The 22,080-nt window shown below is 36.9% G+C and overlaps 1 protein-coding gene across 2 annotated transcripts in view; it reads right to left on the bottom strand.

Annotated features, from left to right (window-relative positions):
- LOC140161124 (uncharacterized) overlaps positions 1-22,080 on the bottom strand; it is a 29,778-nt gene that overhangs the window by 5,413 nt on the left and 2,285 nt on the right. Inside the window, exons 2-19 of one of the 2 annotated variants that reach the window (XM_072184533.1) lie at positions 21,408-21,521; positions 20,622-20,657; positions 19,870-19,931; positions 19,436-19,502; positions 18,783-18,909; positions 18,058-18,086; positions 17,571-17,606; positions 16,379-16,528; positions 15,751-15,804; positions 14,823-14,962; positions 14,098-14,260; positions 13,654-13,710; positions 12,955-13,008; positions 11,794-11,960; positions 10,228-10,765; positions 9,635-9,758; positions 8,312-8,528; positions 5,268-5,353 (exon numbers count right to left, since the gene is read on the bottom strand). In XM_072184533.1, coding sequence (XP_072040634.1) covers positions 5,268-5,353; positions 8,312-8,528; positions 9,635-9,758; positions 10,228-10,765; positions 11,794-11,960; positions 12,955-13,008; positions 13,654-13,710; positions 14,098-14,260; positions 14,823-14,962; positions 15,751-15,804; positions 16,379-16,528; positions 17,571-17,606; positions 18,058-18,086; positions 18,783-18,909; positions 19,436-19,502; positions 19,870-19,931; positions 20,622-20,657; positions 21,408-21,410 — 2,110 coding nt within the window. In that variant the 5' untranslated portion in view covers positions 21,411-21,521. The remainder of the gene's footprint in view (positions 1-5,267; positions 5,354-8,311; positions 8,529-9,634; positions 9,759-10,227; positions 10,766-11,793; positions 11,961-12,954; positions 13,009-13,653; positions 13,711-14,097; positions 14,261-14,822; positions 14,963-15,750; positions 15,805-16,378; positions 16,529-17,570; positions 17,607-18,057; positions 18,087-18,782; positions 18,910-19,435; positions 19,503-19,869; positions 19,932-20,621; positions 20,658-21,407; positions 21,522-22,080) is intronic. The other variant, XM_072184534.1, reaches the window with a different exon arrangement.

Here is a 22,080-nt window from a genome sequence, read left to right as displayed (position 1 = left end):
TGTGGAATTTTCCAATATTTTATTCATAAGTAATAACCAATTGACCTAAAATAATAATTATTGTTCAATTCGTTTTAACAATTTTTATAACATGCCATGCAAACAATGATTTTATTTTTAATTTCGAGTCTAATAATATGCACAGTGGTCCTATTTTACATTATGCTTAATTTATTTCAGACCAAAATACTTTTAAAGAAGTATCTGCGCTAGGATCAATGGCAGCAAAGGCTCTAATGTGGATTGTCACTGTTGCGACAAAAGACATGAAACTGACCCACACAGTTTAATTGCAAGAGCATACTAGTACACCAAACATGCCAAAGGGACGTCCCCCTGGTTCTCCCCCTATATATATCATTGTGTATATTGTGATCCCGGGGGTTCTTAGTGGAAAAGAGAGTATAGGATGATCATCAGATTTTGGAGTGCATTAGTCATTTAGTTCAAGTTCAATTCGGGCTGCATTTTAAGCTTATATTTTAATTTATTGATGGCTTTCGTTTTCATGAAAATATGGTTTGAAAAAGAAGTTTTTTTCAGCATTTCTCAACTTTTTTTCTGTAAAAATATTAATCCAGAACCAGCTGTCCTCCTGGAACACTAATATAAGAAATATAACACTAACCCTAAACTTAAACTCTAACCCCAACCCCAACCCAACATCTCAATTTTGCTATTAGTAGTAGGCCTACTCGTGGAAATCCTTCGCCATTTTATTTGTACGTAACTCGAGGGAGGGAGGGGGGTAAAAAGTTACGTACGCTTTGTACGTAAGTGAAAATGGCGAAAATTATGGACGGCCCCTAAGGTCCAAACATATTAGGACATATTTATTTAAGGAGTGTTGTCACAACATTAATGTGTTACAATCAGACCACCTGCTTTTAATACTTCATACTTTATACCACATATCCATGTGAGTGATATCAACAGCAGATTGGTGCTTGACTAGATAGTGCACACAAACACTGGTACATTCAGTGTAATGTGTGGCATTTTTCTACCAATTTGGTTTACGTTTGTTCCTTAAGCATTGAGGTATAGGACATGTATATGCAGATGAATGAGCCACAGAATCGTATACCCCAATACTCTGCACTTGTCAACCTAACAGTGACACTATGCTGTCCAATGAGACATGGTCTTAAACATATTTGTACATTGTTTTCACTACGCTGGTTGGGCAAGTAACAGAGGACATCCGCAGTTGCTGGTGTCCATTGTTATGTGAAGAGTATTCTGGTCACATCTTCGGTTGAAGATGTTTACCAAAACAGTTTCCCCACATAGATATACATACAAAATGATGCTACCCATCACCACATGCAAGTTATATACAAGGAGAACATGCACTACAGAAATCAACTATAATAGTGACACATTCAACAGATTCCAGTATATTCCTCATTCAGAGATTGAATGGACAATATGAAGAAGCAGATGGAATTGAGTGATTACATTAACATAATACCATATTACATATTACATATCTGCATGTCATCGGTATCAAAATGTTTTGTAATCTGAATATTTTATTCAAGAGGCCATTACTTCCATACATTACACAATCTGATCCACTCAGGCTAAAGTTGGACAATTTAGAAATTAAAATAAAGATAAAATTAAGAAGCAAAAACACAAAATAAAACACTAACTTATGACAATTTTGAATGTTATAACTTCACTAACAAGCTTGTTAAAAATATGGGGAAAGGCCATTGCGTCTACTACTCATTTTTGTCACAGAAGGCACTTGTTTACATTTTGAGAGCATGCAGAGCATAAACATGGAAGTGTGGTTCTGATTGGCTGACAATCAGTCTGACAATCATAGCAACAGACCGAAAATCTGATTAGCCGATTGTTGGTTGGCACAGATCGGTGCCCTTGAAGTGAACACAAAGCTCAGTGTATGTCGCTCATTAACAGGCGCTTGTGTCAATCTGAGCAAGGGACTGCCGTTCTTCTCTGAAACCAAGTGTAGAACATGAAATCAACAAAATATGTTGCTCATTACACAAAAGCTGTAGTCATAGTGTTAACATGATATCTAATATTGCTTTTGTAGTGATGGTCTTTTCAATAAACATTGGAAACTCATTTTGATACAGGTGGTGCAAAATGCATATGGATAATTCAAAGATGACTTATTGTCCATTCAATTTTTGTAATGAGAGTACAGGTGACCACTTAAATAGTAAATTGGATGACGCATTTGAATGCAATATGCTCCATGCATTGCTACAAGCCTATTTGGTGAGATTTAGGGTTGTTTTATTAGGTCTGACTGTATTAAGACAGATTAATTTGTAGAGATCCCCATCACACATTTTAAATACCAACGGGTATGAAAGCTAACACAGACAAGACACCATGAAAGTTCACATGTTTTGGTATTATCAATGATAAAAGATTAAAAGTTTTAATGAAAAAAAACAGAGTTTATCAGGTCATGACCTTAGACTTGATCACAGGCTTGTACATGTATGTTCCTGCCGGAAGCAGTTTCAAACATCCAGGAGTCTATAAGACTGTGATTAAGTCTAAGGTCAAAAAGGTCATTTCCTGATGATACACACCACAGTATCACTCTGGCGATGAAAGATGAGTATCATCAGAAAATTCCGAGATAGGAAGAAACCCTGTGTGTTTGGATCAAAAGCTTTAAACTTTAATCAAGACAATCTGAAATTATCTTAAAAATATGGAAGATTCTCTTATTCCTATCCTTCAGTGCAATGTACAGGAAAGAATTTGGCAAACTGTCTGTATATGGCTGCAAACTTATATCCCTGTATCTATACAAAACTTTCTCTTGTGTAATTGTGAAGATCAACAAATTTACCCCAAGCCCTGGATTATGTTAAGGTTAACTCAGATTATCTGATATGATATCACTCACAATTCTGTGACTATTGTTGACAACTATAAGTATAAATTTTCAAATCCAAAATGAGCCAAGTAATCTTGATATGGTGTAATATTGAGAGTTAAACCCAATTTGTGCGAAAATCATAAAAAAAGAGCTTCAACAGGACAAAATTGTGTTTTTTGACAAATGTAGCTGAATCAGTTTTTGAATTTCAGAATTCTTCCCTCCCCCAAAAATCCCTCTTTTGTTCTTTCCCGTTCTGACAATTAGTATGACAGTTTACAAAATACAAGATCAGAAAGACAAAGCCCAAAGAAAACAAACAGATGGTTAATAAATACATTCAGTTAATAAAGTTTTGTTAAGGATTCAAAATCAGTTCACTTCATTCACCTCAAATCTATGTGGTAAAGAGATATTATTATGAAAAGATGACATTGTTATGAACAAAGTTATGTTGATAGAAAACGATGTTATATATTTTTATTTGTGTCAATCAAGATTTGGATGCATTTTTAAGGCATTACCTGACACCGTCACAAAATTGTTGACAAACTGCCTACTGTCACTGAGAGATGTCCTCCTAGCCACCAGCAAGGCATTAGGGGTAAGGTTACCATGGTTACGCTGAGTGGGGGTGGTTGGAGGTGTCTGTCTAGGTCTAATGGCTGACATACCCCTGGTAGAGCTGCTGCAGCAAAGGCAACTTAAGGGGGGCAAGGCACAGGAAACATTAAATCAGCACAATGCTCTCAACATTTGTAAAACAAATTCAGTAACTCTATTGGGATAAAATCTTACAAACTTGTTGCAAATTTTATGTAGTTTGAAAAACGAATGCATTTAATCTTTGGGAGACATATCTTACCGATTTTTACATTCACAAATTTTATATTTTGATGACAAATCTAATCCATCTTGTATTAATATCTGATGCATATTTTTATAGCAGTTAAATATACAGCTAAATAAAGTTTCCCATTTCAAGTCAACAGGCCATGGGATTTGTGTCTTGCAGACAATATTGAATGCAATGTTAATGCACTTTGACAGTTTTATACTGTTTCACTTCTTTTTAAAATTCATGATATCAAGTATCCTTACATTGACCAATACACAAAAGGAATATATTTGCACTTGTTTATTTTCGTGGTACCTGCTTGGAATGTGAAAAACATGAAAATAAATGTACTGTGAAAATTTCCACATTCGTAGTATGTCTAAAGATATTGGTTAGTGTGACATTTTATGTCAAAATCATACACATTACATTTATTCCTAAGGAAACTCAGTGCAATCATGTGATTTTTTGCTAATATTGGAAGTTTGCTCAATAATATGCATTTAAGCTTACACATATTCCGAACATTCTTGTGACTTCTACATATGGATGAATATCAGAACACTAGAAACCGTCCTTATGCAACAAAAAACACTGTTCTATGCACAGGCGGGCATTTCAAGTAGGGTTGGGCATGTCTTGGGTTTTTCAAATGACCCTAAAAATCACCAAAATCTACAAATTTTATCACTTGCCTGTATAAGTCAAAAACTAATACCGTTTTAAACAAAAAACTGAATTTTACATGCTGACAGCAAAAAAATAAAATTAAAAATTAAAATAATCTAGGTCGATGGGTCCGTAGAACAGGGTGGTTTCTTTTCATCACCTCATGAAACCTGTTCAGCACTTTGTACATATTGCCGAGCAACCGTGGAAATGAATTCAATAATGTCACCCTCTACAGTAACATAATATAACATGGATGGTTTATAATTATCTGTCGTTTGTCAGTATGCAGGAAATCAGGACGAAATGTATCAGATACTTCATCCAATACTGATTCTTTATCTTTGAAGTAGTGCCCCACGACAGTGACACATCATGCTTGACTACTTTTAGAGGTACAACAAAGGCACTCCCAGAGGCACAATGCTGATAATTATACACAAGAGGTTTCGGACTGTGTAAAAATGCATCTTGATCAGCTGTGCATGAACATGCATGTCAAATATATATCAATGCACTACTTACAAAACTTACAATTATCAAAAGCATGCCACTTGTGGACTCATCTATTCAAATACATCCATTAATCTAATGTGTTCATCAAAATATGTTTAAAAAATCAAAATCCCATTCAATTTACGCAGTAGTTAGAAGTCTCCTTTTCCACATTACACAATTTTACTTGCTTGTGGAGAACTCCTCAACATGTGGCAACAATTAAAAATCTTAAGGAGCTTCATTTGGCTTAATAATACACAAGTTCAAATATACTTTTTTATAATTTCAAGTTTACAAGTTGAATTATCACAATCATGTAAAGCAGATGTACAAATGCAATTCTTCCGTAAGTAAAAAACAATTAAACAACTAATTCATATCTACCTGGTGGTGTTGATGGCATAGATGTAGGAGGAGTACCCACTGGTGATGACATCATGCCCGATTCAGATGATGTACTGCTATTATTTCTTGGAACACAAAAACACACAGAGAAAAGAAAAAGAAAAAAAACCACACACATGCAACAAAATTAGTGAACTTGAAGTAGGTATGTAGTGTACTGTGGTTCAAATGTCACATGTCAGGCATGTTTAAGGTCACAGACTCTTTTTAAAAGAGTAGGGTTTCATATCAGGTCTGTTATCAGCACAACTGTACATAGGTAACGAGAAAAGTTCTGAGCATGTAAAGCCTGTGTGACAATACTCAACTATTTAGCTATGCATGTGTATGGCAAGAAGAGTAGTAATATCTTTTGGAGGGAAAATTTGAAACATTCTTTTGATAATATATACAATATCAGCCCTGTGTTACACTTCCACGAGGAGGTCTACGGGGAGAAATTCTACAAGGTACAAGGTTGTGGGATAGGCTTTTACGACGGGAATTCATAACAATTAGTAGGTTTTTAGCGGGTTCGCCGTCGGACAAGTTTAGAACTGTCAAGCTTTCGTCAGGAGTAGCTCTGACTTCTTCAGGACAAAGTACCTAAGAATGAGACATGTAGACCGCCCCTTGTCTACTGATGACTCTGAAAAGAGCCGTTTGCTGAAGACTGCCCCTTGTCAACAGAAACTAGCAGATCTCGCCTATCTGCTGATTTTGTAAGTTTTGGTGGCTCTGAAAAGAGCTGTTCAATGTAGACTGCCCCTCGTCTACAGAGAACTAGCAGATCTCGCCTATCTGCTAATATAAAGGTTATAGGAGATATCTTGCGTGATGATGATACACTTAAAAACAGAACACGCATGACAAGCGATGAGATCGTAGAACTTATGAAGTTATGCCTCACATCTACGTACTTCAAATGGCAAGGGAAATTCTATGAACAAAAAGAGGGTCAGGCAATGGGTTCACCCCTCTCCCCAATAACATCTAATATCTTCATGGAACACTTTGAAACCAAAGCACTAGATACGTATCCTTTGAAACCCGTTGCTTGGTTCAGATTTGTTGATGACACATTAAATGCGTCTGGCGACATGGCAAAGACGAACTGGTCAAATTCCTAAGTCATCTCAACAATCAACACAAGTGTATCCAGTTCACAATGGAGATTGAGGAGGCGGGTGGCATACCTTTCCTTGATGTCAAAGTGCAGAGATCAGACACTAGCTTGAGTTTCACCATATACCGAAAACCCACTCATACTGATCAATATCTTCATTTTAACTCTAGTCACCATATGTCTGCCAAGAACAGTGTTGTCAATACACTGGTTCACAGAGCACTGACTCTGTGTGATGAAGAACATCGAAAAGATGAACTCAAACACATTGAAAAAGCGTTGAACAAGAATGGCTATCCCTCAAACCTCATTCACAAGGCAATCAAGAAACAGACAGGAGAACGATCAGAAGAATTGGTGGATTTATGAACACAAAGGCGTTACCTTCATGCCATATATCAAAGGTGTATCAGACAAAATCTGTCGGTTTCTAAACCGATCAGGGGTCAAAACATTCTACTCTAGGTCGGCCAAATTAAGAGACATCCTAAGCCACACAAAAGATCCTCTGCCCAAGGATCGTGCAACATGTGTACTCTATACCTTGCAGTTGTGGTGAGCAATACATAGGCCAAACCAAACGACCACTAAAGGTCAGAATATCTGAACACCGAAGAGCCACAAGACAAAAGAAAGAAGAAGGCTCGGCATTAGCTGAACATGCTTGCAAAGAAGGCCATGAACCTCTGTGGGACGAAACAACAAAACTGGCACAAGTTTCTCACTTGGGGATGAGGTTGACACGTGAAGCGTTGGAAATCAGAGTTAATGAAACTTCTACTATCAATAGAAATGACGGCAAAGACATCAGTCGTATGTGGCGCTCTCTATTTTCAAACAACCAATCACAGAGCCGCTAATCTTATCACATCGTATGTGGCGCTCTCTATTTTCAAACAACCAATCACAGAGCCGCTAATCTGTACCAGGTCCGCAATTAAGTGATATAAACGCTCATCGTGCATACAATCAATCAATTGGTCCATGAGTGGCCAAACGGTTCCTGGTAAGCCGTATACTTCTATTACAGTATATGCAGTCTACATGTTCTCTGTTGACAAGGGGCAGTCTTCATTGAACAGCTCTTCCTCAGAGCGAACAAACCTTTAATTTAGCAGATAGGCGAGGTCTGCTTGTTTTCTGTTGACAAGGGGCAGTCTTCAGTGAACGGCTCTTTTCAGAGCCACCAAAACTTACATAAATCAGCAGATAGGCGAGATCTGCTTGTTTCTGTTGACAAGGGGCAGTCTTCAGCAAACGGCTCTTTTCAGAGCCACCAAAACTTACAAATTCAGCAGATAGGCGAGATCTGCTTGTTTCTGTAGACAAGGGGCAGTCTTCAGCAAACGGCTCTTTTCAGAGCCACCAAAACCTTTATATTAGCAGATAGGCGAGATCTGCTAGTTCTCTGTAGACGAGGGGCAGTCTTCATTGAACAGCTCTTTTCAGAGCCACCAAAACTTACAAAATCAGCAGATAGGCGAGATCTGCTAGTTTCTGTTGACAAGGGGCAGTCTTCAGCAAACGGCTCTTTTCAGAGTCATCAGTAGACAAGGGGCGGTCTACATGTCTCATTCTTAGGTACTTTGTCCTGAAGAAGTCAGAGCTACTCCTGACGAAAGCTTGACAGTTCTAAACTTGTCCGACGGCGAACCCGCTAAAAACCTACTAATTAAAGGTACAAGGTATATACATGTTCCATGGCATTACATTTAGTTTGGTCTTACAAAACTATATTAAACTGATATATGTAGCTCTTTCTTGTGTACAATGACTGGGTTATAGTAACTTGACAGAGCGAAAAATGATGGGGAGCGATTCAGTGCTCAAGATTTTCAATTAGGAGCTCATCCTACTGTACCACTTGGAGCTGTACTACTTTAATTCTGTGTATCCCTGTAATGCCTTGTACACCTACCTTGATAAGTTAAGATATGCAGGCGGTGGTTGTCTTGTTATCAACCGAGTATTGGTGTTCATCTGAGGTATTAATGCTGTTGCAGCTTGCTGCACTTGTTGTGGTGTTAACTGCTGAGGTTGCGGTGCAATCGGCTGCTGTTGATGTTGAACCTGCGGTTGCTGTAATTGCTGTTGGGTAAGGCTTAGGTTCATTGGCTGTGATGTCAGCACAGAACCTGTGATGAAATTAAATATGATATAGCTGTCAATGGACATATTTGACTACAGAAGAAGTACAGAGTTTGGAATATGTTCAACAATCTGTTGTTTTTCACAAATCATTATGGGGTCAGTCCATGTCGAAACAGATTGAGTGTACACCCACCCTCTAGAAATTCATATCTGGTGTACACCTAAAGTTATTAGGTGTCAAAATTTGCCGATTTTAAGCGCCATTTGTGGCTGAACCACTTTAGGGGGCCTAAAATTCTGTAGGGGGTCTAGAAATTTCTCTTTTTTGAATTGCTCATAGACATTGGCACATGGTTAATCCATTCTGAACATAATTAGGACCTATAAGTGCACTGTGGCATTATCATGGGTCCTTCAAAATCAAAGATAATTTGATTGAACAGTATGAAGTGCTGATTTTGACCCCTCTGAAATCCCAACGAAATTCAAATCAATCTTTTTGGCATTAGGCATTTCAGACACAGCCAGTGAGTGACCACATTCAAAAAGAAGGTCACAACTGATTTAATTAAGAAGAAAATGCCTCTCAAAGAGAGCGCTTTGTCATTTGGACACCTTAAATTCCCAATTTTGGTCAAGGTCGCCAAACTTAGATGGCCCGCCATTCGAAACGAAATTGAATTTGAATTTTTTCAGACCTCACCTAGGGGTCCATGAAAGGTACCCCTGAGCCAAAGGAGAGCATAATCCAAGAGGGTGGGTGTACACTCAGTCTGTTTTGACATGGACTGACCCTATGGCAAGTCGGCGCCTTCAGGTCATATTTTTCCGGTTCTAGTTTTGGTTATTTTGCTTAAATAATACAATTATTTCTGCAGGGTCATACATTGATCTTATAGGGCAAAGAGTTAAGGACGTCACTGGTCACATTGATATTTCCATATGTATTGCAGTTATTGAGATATGACAAATAATATTTCTCCCCACCTAGGAAAAATTATGCACATGGGGGAAAATAGAACCCATTACAATGAGCCTAAGGATCTCATGCACTGAACCAACACCTTTCCCTGGGCTTTATTTTTCTTAATATTTGAGCACAAACACTACGCCACCATTGAGTTTTAAAATCAGCTGTGATGTCACATACCTTGTATTGTAGCCTGAGTGATTGGACTATTTAATGTATTGGAACTAATGCTGCCAGCAGCACCATTCAAATTTAAAGAGAGTTTCATCTGTTGTGGTTTCACATCCAGTTGATCTTGCTCTTGCTGTAACAGAAATAAACAAATAACTAGATAAATTAACTTAAGTTGTTAACACTACTAGAAGAAAGAACTGTGAAAAACATATGAAATGAGAGACAGAATGAGAGACAGACAGCCAGCCAGACAGACAGACACCCCGACACACAGACAGACAGACAGACAGGGGGGTATTCTACAAAAGGTGATGATATTGTACTTGCTACCAGAGAAGTTTGGCACTTGTCCGAACTTGTGCTCTGTTTATAACATAAAAAGGAATGGAGATCAGACCAGGATCATGTGATGCCATACAGGCGTCAACATTTGGGGGGTGGGGTGATTGTATGGGGGGATTGTAAGATTGATCATAAGTGCTTGTAAAACAGGCTTCAGAAACCCTAGAAAAGCAAGAGTCATACCTGATCTACTTTGCAGGTGTCATAGAAAAGTATGAGTTGCAAGCACAACTACTGCATATGACAAAATCACTTACCTTTATATGTAGATTATTTGTAATTTGGTTATTGCTGTTATTTTGTTGAAGTGAAGCACCAACATGTATTGGAGTAGTAACTGGCTGCTGCTGTTGTTGCAATTGCTGCTGTTGCAACTGCTGCTGCTGTTGTTGCTGCTGCTGTAATTGCTGCTGCAATTGTTGCTGCTGTTGTTGTTGCAGTTGTAATTGCTGCTGCTGTTGCTGCTGCTGTTGTTGCTGCTGCAACTGTTGTTGCTGCTGTAACTGCTGTTGTTGTTGCTGCTGCTGCAACTGCTGCTGTTGTTGTAACTGCTGCTGCTGCTTAAGTCGCTGCTGCTGCTGCTGTCTCTGGAGTGCTTGTGCTTTTGCTGCTGTTGATGATGATGAAGATGATGAAGACGACGCAGATGCCTGCATTGGGATGTGCTGCAGCATTTGTGGTGGTTGACCAGGAACAACGCGGGTGATTTTGACAGGTCTGCGGCCTTCTTCCGTGAAGAGGTCAATGAACTGTTTCTTGTAGCGTTGAGCTCCTTGCCAACTTCCTAAGAAGAATCTGGTTATAAACAAAATTAAAAACACAATTCTGTTTTAATTTCCGTCTAGAATACAGTAAAAAATAATGACCAAACAATTTAAAAAAAATACTTTAGTATATTAAAAATCTTATAGAAAGAAATATTTTACAAACAGAATCAATTGAATACCTAAGTGGAAGAACAGCCCAACTCCATTTTTCTACAAAAATGAGTTTGACCCAGCATTTTATCTAAATGGTCTTCCATGTACATTTAATCATGGTTTTTATGGAAGAAAGGCCCAACTCCATGTAGCTGGGCCATTCTTCCACAAATATTGGGTTAAAGAGGAATTTTGTTTATCCATGAAATCTGCTTTTCACTACAATAAACTTTCTTGCTAATATATTACATGCTTCTACTTGTGCAATTAATGAATGATAATCAAATTTCTGTGGCTATTTATAACAGAACTGGCACTTGCAGTATATTAGTGGAAGAAGGGCCCAACTCCAGCTCGTATTAAGGCCTGTACCGTTGCCATGGATACATCATATACAATTTTGAATGTATGTAATATTGTATGTTCCTGTATTAAAGGTCCCCTGAAGATGAAAACAATCTGTCTATAAAACTTTTCCAAATATTAAGTTTTTTCGTAATATCTCAAAAACAGTTTTGATGGAGTTGGGCCCTTCTTCCACTCAGGTATTCAATTCATTTTAATACATTTTATTGGTAAAAATACATAAATGATATTGACTTGGTTAAAGAAACAGTGTATCCGATATGTAACAGATTCATATCCTACAAATGTATCTAACACTTGCTGGTAGCATTGAACATTGATGGGGTATCACCCCCCTTTTTTTTTTTTTGTTCTTTTTATGCTGAAACATCATCATCCAATTCTAGATCCGAATTTAAGGCAATTTACAGAAAAGTTACATCCATAAGTGTATGAACCCCTGTCAAAACCATGCAATAATTGACCATGTTTATCATTTGTGATCTTAAAAAAGCAGACGCACGGCTGTAGACTTTCTACCCATGCTTTTGAACTCACCTACAGGTAGCACCAAGTTTTGGTGTGCCCTGTATCCTGTAGTCTCTGTCATAGTATAATTCTCCCTGGTAACTTTGGTCTAACTGCCTTTGACGAATTGAGATTTTTGCATGTGAGGTCTTGCCATTGCTACGCTCCATATCAAGCATCACTTCTTCAATGGTTATCTGTATAATTGTAAAAATATGGCTACTAGTTAATTCTAATTATAGGTTTTCATGAATGCACCTTACTTGTTGAGAGTGAAATTGTACAAAATAATACACGCATACAGATATGTTGATGCGTCTAATGCACAAGCCCCGTAGGAAGGAGTGCATTAGACGCAGGAACATCTCAGTACAAGTGCATTATTTTGTACACTTTCTCGAGCAACAAGTAAGGCGAATTTATTAACCTATTTCATACACGAGAAGAAGCCATGGTAATTCTAAAAAAAGGAAAATGAAAATGTACACATCATCATCATCATCGTTCGGCTGCGGAGCAGGCGACCACAAAATTTCTCCATGTACAGCAATCTTTGGCAAGTAGTAAGTATGACTACCTGGGCTAGCACACATTGAATGTAGGTTATATAAAAGGTGTGTGGATGTCCTGGTTTTCTTTTGCCATGAGTTGTATGTACAGAGCATATCTTCTAGAAGGCTCCTCCTCTGCAAGACGAAGCATGTGCCCCAGAAATCTCAGTTGGCGATTCCTTAGGGACTATTGCGAATTAGACCCGCAGGTTTTTGCGGGTCGGACAATCAAGCTAGACGAATACATAATCGGGCCGTGTTCTTTACATCATCGTCCCCTGGAATCACTGAAGAATGAAAAGGTCACATTCATAAACCAGATAATTGAGATGAGCGTCACGACTGCCCACCGTGAGAATCGATCTTGTAAATTGCCGGTACTCGATGCTGTTGTTATAATTGCTAATAACTTCTACTCCAGGTCTTTGAATTTCATCGGGTATCTGAGCTCGGTTCGTCCCGGGCAGCTCTATCGGGTCTAAAACGCAACTCTCCCTTACACAGTGGATAAGTGGATCAGTGTTGGTCAATCTCTCTGTTTAATATTTAGCATAATCCTGCAGCAGGAGGTAGCAAAAGCATTGAGTTTGCTTCCATGTCCTGTGACAACGTAGACACAAATATTTAACAAGTATCTTACCAGTGAGTTGTCTTTTTGTCGAGGTCTGTCATTGATTGTTGCAAACTGTTCAGCCTATAACAGAAAGAAAGAAATGAGTAGGATGTTATCAATGCATTACATCAAACAAGTGACACTGTTCTATCATGTTGAAAACATCGATATCATTATTATTTCATCATCAGAGTTATCATCTAAAGTGGGTTGGTCTATTTCATTTGAAAACCACACCCTCAGCAAACACAAAACATTTTACAGAAAACGTTTTATTGTCGGGTTATATTACGAGTATAAAATGTTTTAATAACGTTCCAAATACATTTTTGAAAATTTGCCACAAAACATTCAAACATCATGTTATTTATGAGTTAACAAAATATTTTTCCAAAATGTATTAAAAGTGTGTTTTATGTTCTTGCAAAACAAAAATACTGTCAAATTTGGCAATGTTGTTCCTGGTCCCTATTTGCAACATGTGTAAAACTGAAAATTCATTTCGGAGGTTTTTTTCCTGTCCAAGGATTCATTTCGGAGGTTTTTTCCTGTCCAAGGATGCATTATCGTTCAATTTTCCCAATAAATTTTTAGATTTTTTATTATTTTGGTCCTGATGCCTTGCTATCCAATATGATGAATTTACCTCAGTGTTACACATGGGCTATTCTGAGCAGACTCAGTAAGTCTGATCTCTTTATCCACTATAATATTATGTCTACTTACCAGGACATTTTCAGGCATAGTGAGGTCGTTCTCCCTTTGCTTCCACATGTCAATACACTGTATAAAATAAGACAAATAAACCAAAATTTGAGTATGAAAAACAAAAAAGGGTCGTGGCGAGTTTGATTGACAGTAAAGTCACATGCAAACTAGTCTTTTAAATTCTGTTTTTGATTATAATTGAGTTTTGTTGTAAGTAAATCGTGCAGTTTTTGGCAATGATCTAATAACAATAAAATAATACAAATAATTTTCAATTCCGACCGACCAACTCTACTCCAGATAATGTGGTGGAGGACAAACATCTTGGGGTTTTCTCTTGGCCTCATGGTTGCTTTCTCAGCACATTTTACAATGTAAAAAGAGGAAGAGAAATGTGACTTTTCTCTTGTTAAAGTTGAAAACACGACGATCTACCGAATTAAGAAGATATAAGATATTTACCGCACTTACAGGCTTTCCAACTTTAAGATTAACTGATACAGGTGGTCCCCTGTCTTTTCCTCTCTTTGCAAGGAAGTCATGCAGTTTCAATCCAGTTGGAGCCGGCAAAGATTTGAGCAGAGCACGCTTGTTTCTGGCTACTTGAGAGCACCTCTTCATGCATCTAATGAACACAATAAACAGTACAAAATGATCAGGATATAGAAAGATTTTTTTAAATAGAAAAACTGTACAACAGCATTGCCAATGTGATTTAATTTACAATCCATAATCCAAAGTATTTCTGGGTCAAGTAGCTCCACCCAATCTATGGAGTGTGCTAAGGATCTGAGGTCACTTTCACAAAGAGCTAAAATGCATCGTTTAGTTAGTCATAAATCCATCATAAGTCCCAAAGCAGTCCCACAGTAACTTTTCCATAGGACTTTTATGTTGAAGTTACAATTAATTTGTACTTTTGATGGGTTGAAGGACTATATAACATGTTAGTAAAATCGATCTCATGTCATATCCAGGGCAGGCTAACTATGGAATGTATGCAAACTCACCTTTGATCATTTGATTTCATATAAAAACTAAATCAAGACGGGGGATTTCCAATAAGCAAAAAACCCTGTTATGGCTTGAAATACAAGTCAAAATTCTGATGTAATATCGGGAGAGAATGACAACAATATACAGGTTCAAATTAAAAGCGCATTTTCAATACCCTTGTATCAACTTACTTTTTCAATGGTCTGTTATTGAGTCTGTGTCTGTCTTGCTGTACAGCATTACCAATACAAGACACAGACGGGGACGGATCAAGACACAAAGGCTCCTGTGTGGCAAGAAGAAGCTGGCTTTCAAGTTGCAATTTATCATCCTGTAATTTACAAAGAGAAGCAGGGTTTGTGAAGCAGTGGCTATGGCAACTACATGTATAATTAGTGATATTTTATAATAGATCATGGCTATCTGCATGCAGTTAATGCACTGATTAATATCTTGGTTAGTTTTCTGTACCTTTCCACTTCTCCTGGACCAATGAAACAGGGAGTTACTGTAAGGTGGCAGCCTACTGGCTGATGCAATTTCAGCCATGAAATTTGACTGCTTTGCAATCATGTACAGTGTGCCATGGATGTGAGGGAGTTGTATTGTCATACATGGCAACCATTCTTATGGCAAGGTGTCAAATATACCTTTTGTAACTTGTGCCAAAGCTATATACTCCACTGTGTGACGGAAAAGCGATGATAGCCACAGAAAGTTACAGTGAAGGTTACTGTTCAAATTTTTGCCATGATTTCTTTTGTACCTGTGCTCTTGGGATGGTTTGAACACTGTTGAAGTGCCAATGTGTAACATACCAGCATAGATTGTAAACAACATGTATGTTACATTTTGATTTCAATAGATAGCCAATGAAATACTACACAAATTATTAAACACACATATCTCATTCTTTACAACACTGTTATTATATTTTAAGCCATAAAGATGGTTCCTCAAAGAAGTTTGGTCCTGGAAAGGTGGTTATATTTTGTACTTTCATGGTCCAGGCCTTGAAGGGTCTGGGCTTAAATAAACACACTCGCACACCTCAAAGAATCTATTAATTTGTAAATGATCTTCAAGTTTGTTAATAATGTTCCCAATCGATGTACTTACAGTAGACCACCTGTTGCCATCACTTGTCAAGGCATTCAAATCACACATCAAGGTCTGAAAGAGAACAGGCAGGAAATGTTCAATTAATGAGAAAATGTTAACATCTATTGTGAAAAACATTCATTATATCTTCTGGCAACATGTAAGATGAAACCGGAGGAATTCTTATGAGCAGAGGTGAGCAATTTTAAATTTGACCTCTGTGTGACGTTTGACAATCTGTATCTCAAATTACCCCATGATGTTGACTAGTAAACTTATCATAAAACTTCACCAAACAAACCTAAACCAGGAAAACTGTGTTTGGCAACTGGACAAACTTCAGTAACTTAATTAAACATACACTTCTACAATCTAGGTTCTAACACACAATTTTCTTTTGTCGGCTAAGTCTCAGTCATTCACATGCAGTAATTTATTGCATAGATATGTACAAGTTAAGAAGTGTTTCTGGTATGCTATCTTGGATTTCTTATTTTGAAAATATTTGCTCAGTTTAATAACTTTACATCTTCCAACTTATAGAAGATATACACAAAAGATGTATATGTTGGGCCAAATTAATTCAAATAATTCATTTCGGGGGGAGGGGAGGAGGAGGGTGAATTTGCATTTTCTAACACCTCACCTGTGGTGTTGGTCTAAGCAACACATGGTGTGTTGAGTGAGTCTGTCCATTTGCTGACTGCCTGTAATCTCTCACTTCAGCTACTACACAACCATTATGAAAGATGGGAGCTTGAGATTTCTCTAACAAGTCAACTAAGATGGGGGGAAGCTGGGTAATAAAACAATATAAATAATAACAATGTTGAAAAATATCTGTAAACATTACATCTTGGTCTATCCCACATGTAAGCATACACACAATTTTATTAGCCAAGACTTCATTGAAGGATTAGACAGCTTGATTCCGTAAGCTGTATAATCCGTCTTGATACTAGGCTAACTCTTGAGTATACTTACATGAAGGAAATACCCTTTGACCGTATTTTATCACAATATGTTTTATACCTTACATGGAAGCCTATCACTATTATACATTTTTCAAGTTTAGAGTTTACTTGTGTACATGTACAGCTACAAACATTGTGTATTATAGTAGCCCATATTACAGAACATGATGCTCTTTGGGTGGTATAAATTGAGATTGAGCATAAGAGGTGCACTCATATTTTTCTCATCACCCCACAACCATTTTTTGTTCATACCATCTGATCAAAAAATATATAATGCCTAGAATTATGAAAAGCAATGACAATATGAGCTATCCTCTAACGTAAAATCATGAGAGTAAAGTGGGGGATGAGGCATCAAATCAGGTCAAAATCTTTAGCTTTTTTATTTTATAGAATTGGACCAGGAAGAATATTCTGGTACATTTTCTGCTCTATTTCTATTGTTTATATACAAAATTCAAGCATAGGTTCAATAATATGCAAGATTAGAGCAACCCAAATTCATTCATAAGTTTTAATATAGAAGATTTGAACAACAATAAGAGTCTATTGACACTTAGCACTGCCTGTGCACAACCCATAAATGGGAATATTTTCTTCTCTGCCCATCCATCCAAAATGGTCACCATGGTACTGGGCGGCCATTTTTGAGTGCTGGAAAGGTGAATAACAAACTGTTTATAAGGCATATGTTTATAAGGCTAACTTGCATATATTCAAGATGGCTGCCATATGGGCTTGTGCCATTGGTGCATTTATGCACAGTGGGCAAGGAGTGGAATTTTTCTGTTGGGGCATAAATGCGTCAGAAACGAAGGTAGTGTTCATGTACAAAAGAAAACAATAACAAGTGTGTATTACCTCTTCTGCATCCAGAAATTCCAGCATTTCTGATTCCTGCAATATAATAGATAATTCACAGTAATTTATTACCATTCAAATGACATAATTTAATGAAGTGTATAATTCCGTCGCTAGCCTCATTACCTGCAAGATTATAGTAAATTCCACGGTAAAGTTTTGAACAAAATTATATATCTGTTATTTTCTGTGTATATCTGTTAACTTCATCATTTCTTCACTTAAATAAGAGTGAAGATGTTAATACACTGACCAAGATAAAGAAATGCTGAATTAAGAATTAAAGCACCCATCCAATTGACTTTATTAAGCTTACTTTCTACTACTACTATTTTTTGATACTGGACATTTAACCTGAAATAATGTCCATACTGTTTCCTAAAAATCCCTCATGAATGCTATATAGCAATATATATAATGCAATATTTCCCACACAAATCATTTCTTTTTATATATTGACTAACTTACAAAAGTTACTTTAACATACCTCATAAGGTAACCGTAATGTTTCAGTGTCTGCAAATAAAGAATACAATACATAATGTGCTCAAATGATCACATGATTGAGTCAATGATACGATATATGAAGTACACCAGATTATAAAACATGATTTCCCAAATCTACTCATAGAACCTAAAGCAACCATGAAGCATGCACAATTTAGAGCTACTGCTTAGTTCTCATAAAATTAAACTTGAACAAGTTCAATCAACTTGATATTATCTGTGACATAATTCTTTACAGTTCTTTAATTATAGTTTCAACAACTTTTCCTTTATCTTTGTACTGAAGCCAAACTTTGTTAATCGGTAATGAATCCACACTTTTCCCGTTACACACAAAATTTGTCATGCTTGGAACTTGTGTTTACATGTTGAATTCAGTTGGAGGTAGCGGCTAAATATTACTGTTTTATTCTGTAATTTTATTGCTGAATGCTGATATCAACAGAGAAACCGCAGATCTTCTTGACTGCCATTCCTCATGAAATAATCATGTGAATAAGATGATCTGTAGCTTGATTTCGATGTTAAAAGAAAGGGATTCAATCATGTTCCACAGTTGTTCATCACCGTTTAACAACTCGCATCCGGCACATGTAACATGATTGAATCCCTAACTGAAATACTTCTTGTCAAGCTAGCCTGTGTCATCAAGCTAGCCTGTCTCATCAAGCTAGCCTGTGTCATCAATAATGATGATAAGCTTACCTGCATTGTTCTTGCCTCTCAACATGAGAGAATAGCCCTGATTACCGGGGTATAGATTCACTATCAGACATGTTAGTTTCTCACGAGTAATGTACTTGTCCAGAAGATGAACACTGCTTTTTAAGTTCTGTAAAACAAATTCAATCACAAATTCACTATCAGTATATATTCACTATCAGACATGTCATTTGCTAAATGTGCAGTGTCCTTGACAAGAGGATAAACATTGCTTTTTAAGTTCAGTAAAAGAAATTCAGTCATGAACAAAGGAACCACCTAATAAAATTCAGTCATGAACAAAGGAACCACCTAATAAAATTCAGTCATGAACAAAGGAACCACCTAATATATCTTGCCCCCACCACCAGTTAAAACCCAAAATTACGAACATTTGCACTTAATTTTGTGCAAAATTGGCTGATTTTGGCCCAATGAAATTCACTTTACCCCCATTCCCCCAAAAAATTCCTGGTGCCGCCACAGCTCAAAAACAATCCGTTTTTTATCTTCCAAACAAATGACAAGAATATTTTCAGGCATTATACTACCAACTATTGCCCTGTACCACTGTGGATCAACCATGTATAACCCAAATGAATGCACACTAATATTTATAGTAACTAGTTTCCAAGTCCATTAAAGTCAATTCTTACCTTTTCTTCCTGATCTTTAGCTGATTCCTCCACATACAAGTCATATAAGCTATGTTGTAATGGTTTCCTGTAATGGAATTTAACATTATTATAAGAACCAATCATTATTTTTATCTTATTTCAGACTTTTTTAAAGGATCAAAGGGATTGACTAACCAAATTTTACAGTCTAACATTATTTGAGTCTATCTCTAGGAATGAGAAGTTATTCATTGGTAGAACACTAGCGCTGTCATCTTTAGAGCCTTATTTCACCTTTTTATGATGAGTAATCCATTGTAGTTTCCTCTTGTGAAGGTAGCTTGGGAAATAGTTCCCTGAACTGTGTTACTTCACTTTGCTTACTTACAAACAAAATCATATTGTTTTCATTTATATATATATAGCCCCAATCATATACCTTAAAATGTTCACATAAATTCTCTTTAACTTACCATTTACTTGAAGTTGGATGCCTTGCTTTGGGTGGTCTGTGCTGAGCAATATCAAGCAAATGCTGAAAGCAGTAATAATATCAAGAGCAGTGTCACAACATATACCAATTCCAAATTGTCATTTACTCCATCCCCCCTTCCATCACAAACAATTTTGACACACATAACCCAAACTTATGCTGTGAATATATGAAAAACTTATACACGCAACAGGTGTTTAATATTTCATTAATGTAGCCATGACCACAGAGTAATACAGAGTATGTATCAATAGGCAAAGTCCCCATGCATTGTATGCTGTGAATTCTCACATATTTATGAGAGCCGATTGTTCGATTGTGCCATGTCTAACAATCACGCTAGCGTTGTGTGCCTTCGCATATACACGATATAGAGTTTTGCGTGTCTTTACGTTTACCTCAAGACACGGTATACGCGGTAAGTGCTGCTTTGCCTGTCACATTTCATGGAACAATCGGCCCTCATCGGGTGATACTGAAACTTTGACTGCTTGTACGCGGTCTGTTATCTCTTTCGTTTATTGCCTTGACTAATTAGCAGTTAATCACTGTAATTGAGATCGAAGACTTCCTCTAATCAATCTCACTCAAAAATAATATCTTTCGTTAAATTTTAATCCTAAACAGATTAACCTGAATAACCTCTACACATAATTTCTGATAAATGCCTATACTTGCACTATGTCAGTAATATTTGAGGGTTTTGTGTAAAAAAGAAGAAAAGAAACCTACCTCTGCTTTTTCCAAAGCAGCCTCTAAGCTAGCAGTCTGCACATGAATAAAATGAAAAGAGAATGAAATTGAATTAGAATTTTGCGGTTCTTGGATTGCTCGTTTCTCGACGCAAAGAGTCGTCCCCAATGCCCTCCACCTTGACACACATCATTTTAACAGGGTCAATTTCACTTGGAGCTGGGGAAACAAAAATTCCACAAAAACAAACAAATTCCAATTCCGAAAAAAGAAAATAATAATAATAAAATGTAAAAGAATACGGTACATTTATGCAAATGAATGTATATGAGCTACCAAATTAGCACAAACTTACATTTTTTGTGTAGTGGCTCTTCAAAAATTGGGGAAATCGCAGCCAAGTCCATTTTTCTTTTGTCAGATATTTTAATGTCAATTTAGGGGTTTTAAGGAAAATGGATGGGTATTAGCCCTTACCAAATATGACTGATACAATAATTCTTTATGTATTTCGTTATTTTTCTCTATCGTCGTAATTACGTAACGGTCCGACATACCAAGCAAGGACCAACTTTGACAAAAATGGCTTGATTAGAAACCAAAAAAAAAATGTGGAAGTTTGCCTACAGGGGATATTTAACTTTAGAAAACAATACAAAACAAAAGAAAAATGGGCTTGGCAGGCATTTTCTCAATTTTTGATGAGCTGCTATATATGCAAAAACAGTAAGAAATTGGAATTTTTCGTTTGAAATCTATATCCCAAGATCTAAACAACACACTTGAATAGGAAGGAACCAAACCCTGACAATACCATGTACTTACCATCTTTTATGCTGGTTCTCTCCTTTTGCTTGCTGCATGCTCTGTTTTCTTCACAGTTTATTTACATGATCAATGGGTAAGACCTCCGGGAAAGTGGTACCCTGTCTGAAATTTCTGTGACGAAAATGAAACAACAAATCATTGTGAGAATGGAAACCAACAGCACCAAAATGTACTACCGGAACACTTTGTGACAATAAAAGAAATACAAAACTTGTATAAAGTTGTAAGAAAGATATACATCGAGGTAGAAAAGGATAGAGCGCCCTGCTCCCCGAAAAGATGAGTCGTCTGCTCAAGATTGCTTGTTGCCGGTTAGTTATAAATCAAACCCCGAATTGCCATTCTAAAAGCAGCACAAATCTTACCAAATTAGCCAAGAGATCTACTCTTTTGTGTATAGATACATTTGTGTATAGATACACAAAGTTAAATTTCAGGGTCAGAAATTTGCAACCAAGTGTGAGAATTGTTTTGAATTCTCCCAGTGGAATTTTGCAAGATTCCATGGATTCTCACCATATAACTTGGTATGATAAACTGAAATATTTACGAGAATCCATTTAGATTCTTGCAGTTTTGACTGTTGCCGAGAATCTTTGCGAGAATGGATTCTCGGATTCTCGCCGAATTTCTGAGCCTGAATTTATTTTATGCCATGTTTTGTGATTTC

The sequence above is a fragment of the Amphiura filiformis genome, chromosome 9 (genome assembly GCF_039555335.1).
Source record: "Amphiura filiformis chromosome 9, Afil_fr2py, whole genome shotgun sequence".
Classification (NCBI taxonomy): domain Eukaryota; kingdom Metazoa; phylum Echinodermata; class Ophiuroidea; order Amphilepidida; family Amphiuridae; genus Amphiura; species Amphiura filiformis.
This window is presented reverse-complemented; position numbering and strand designations above follow the sequence as displayed.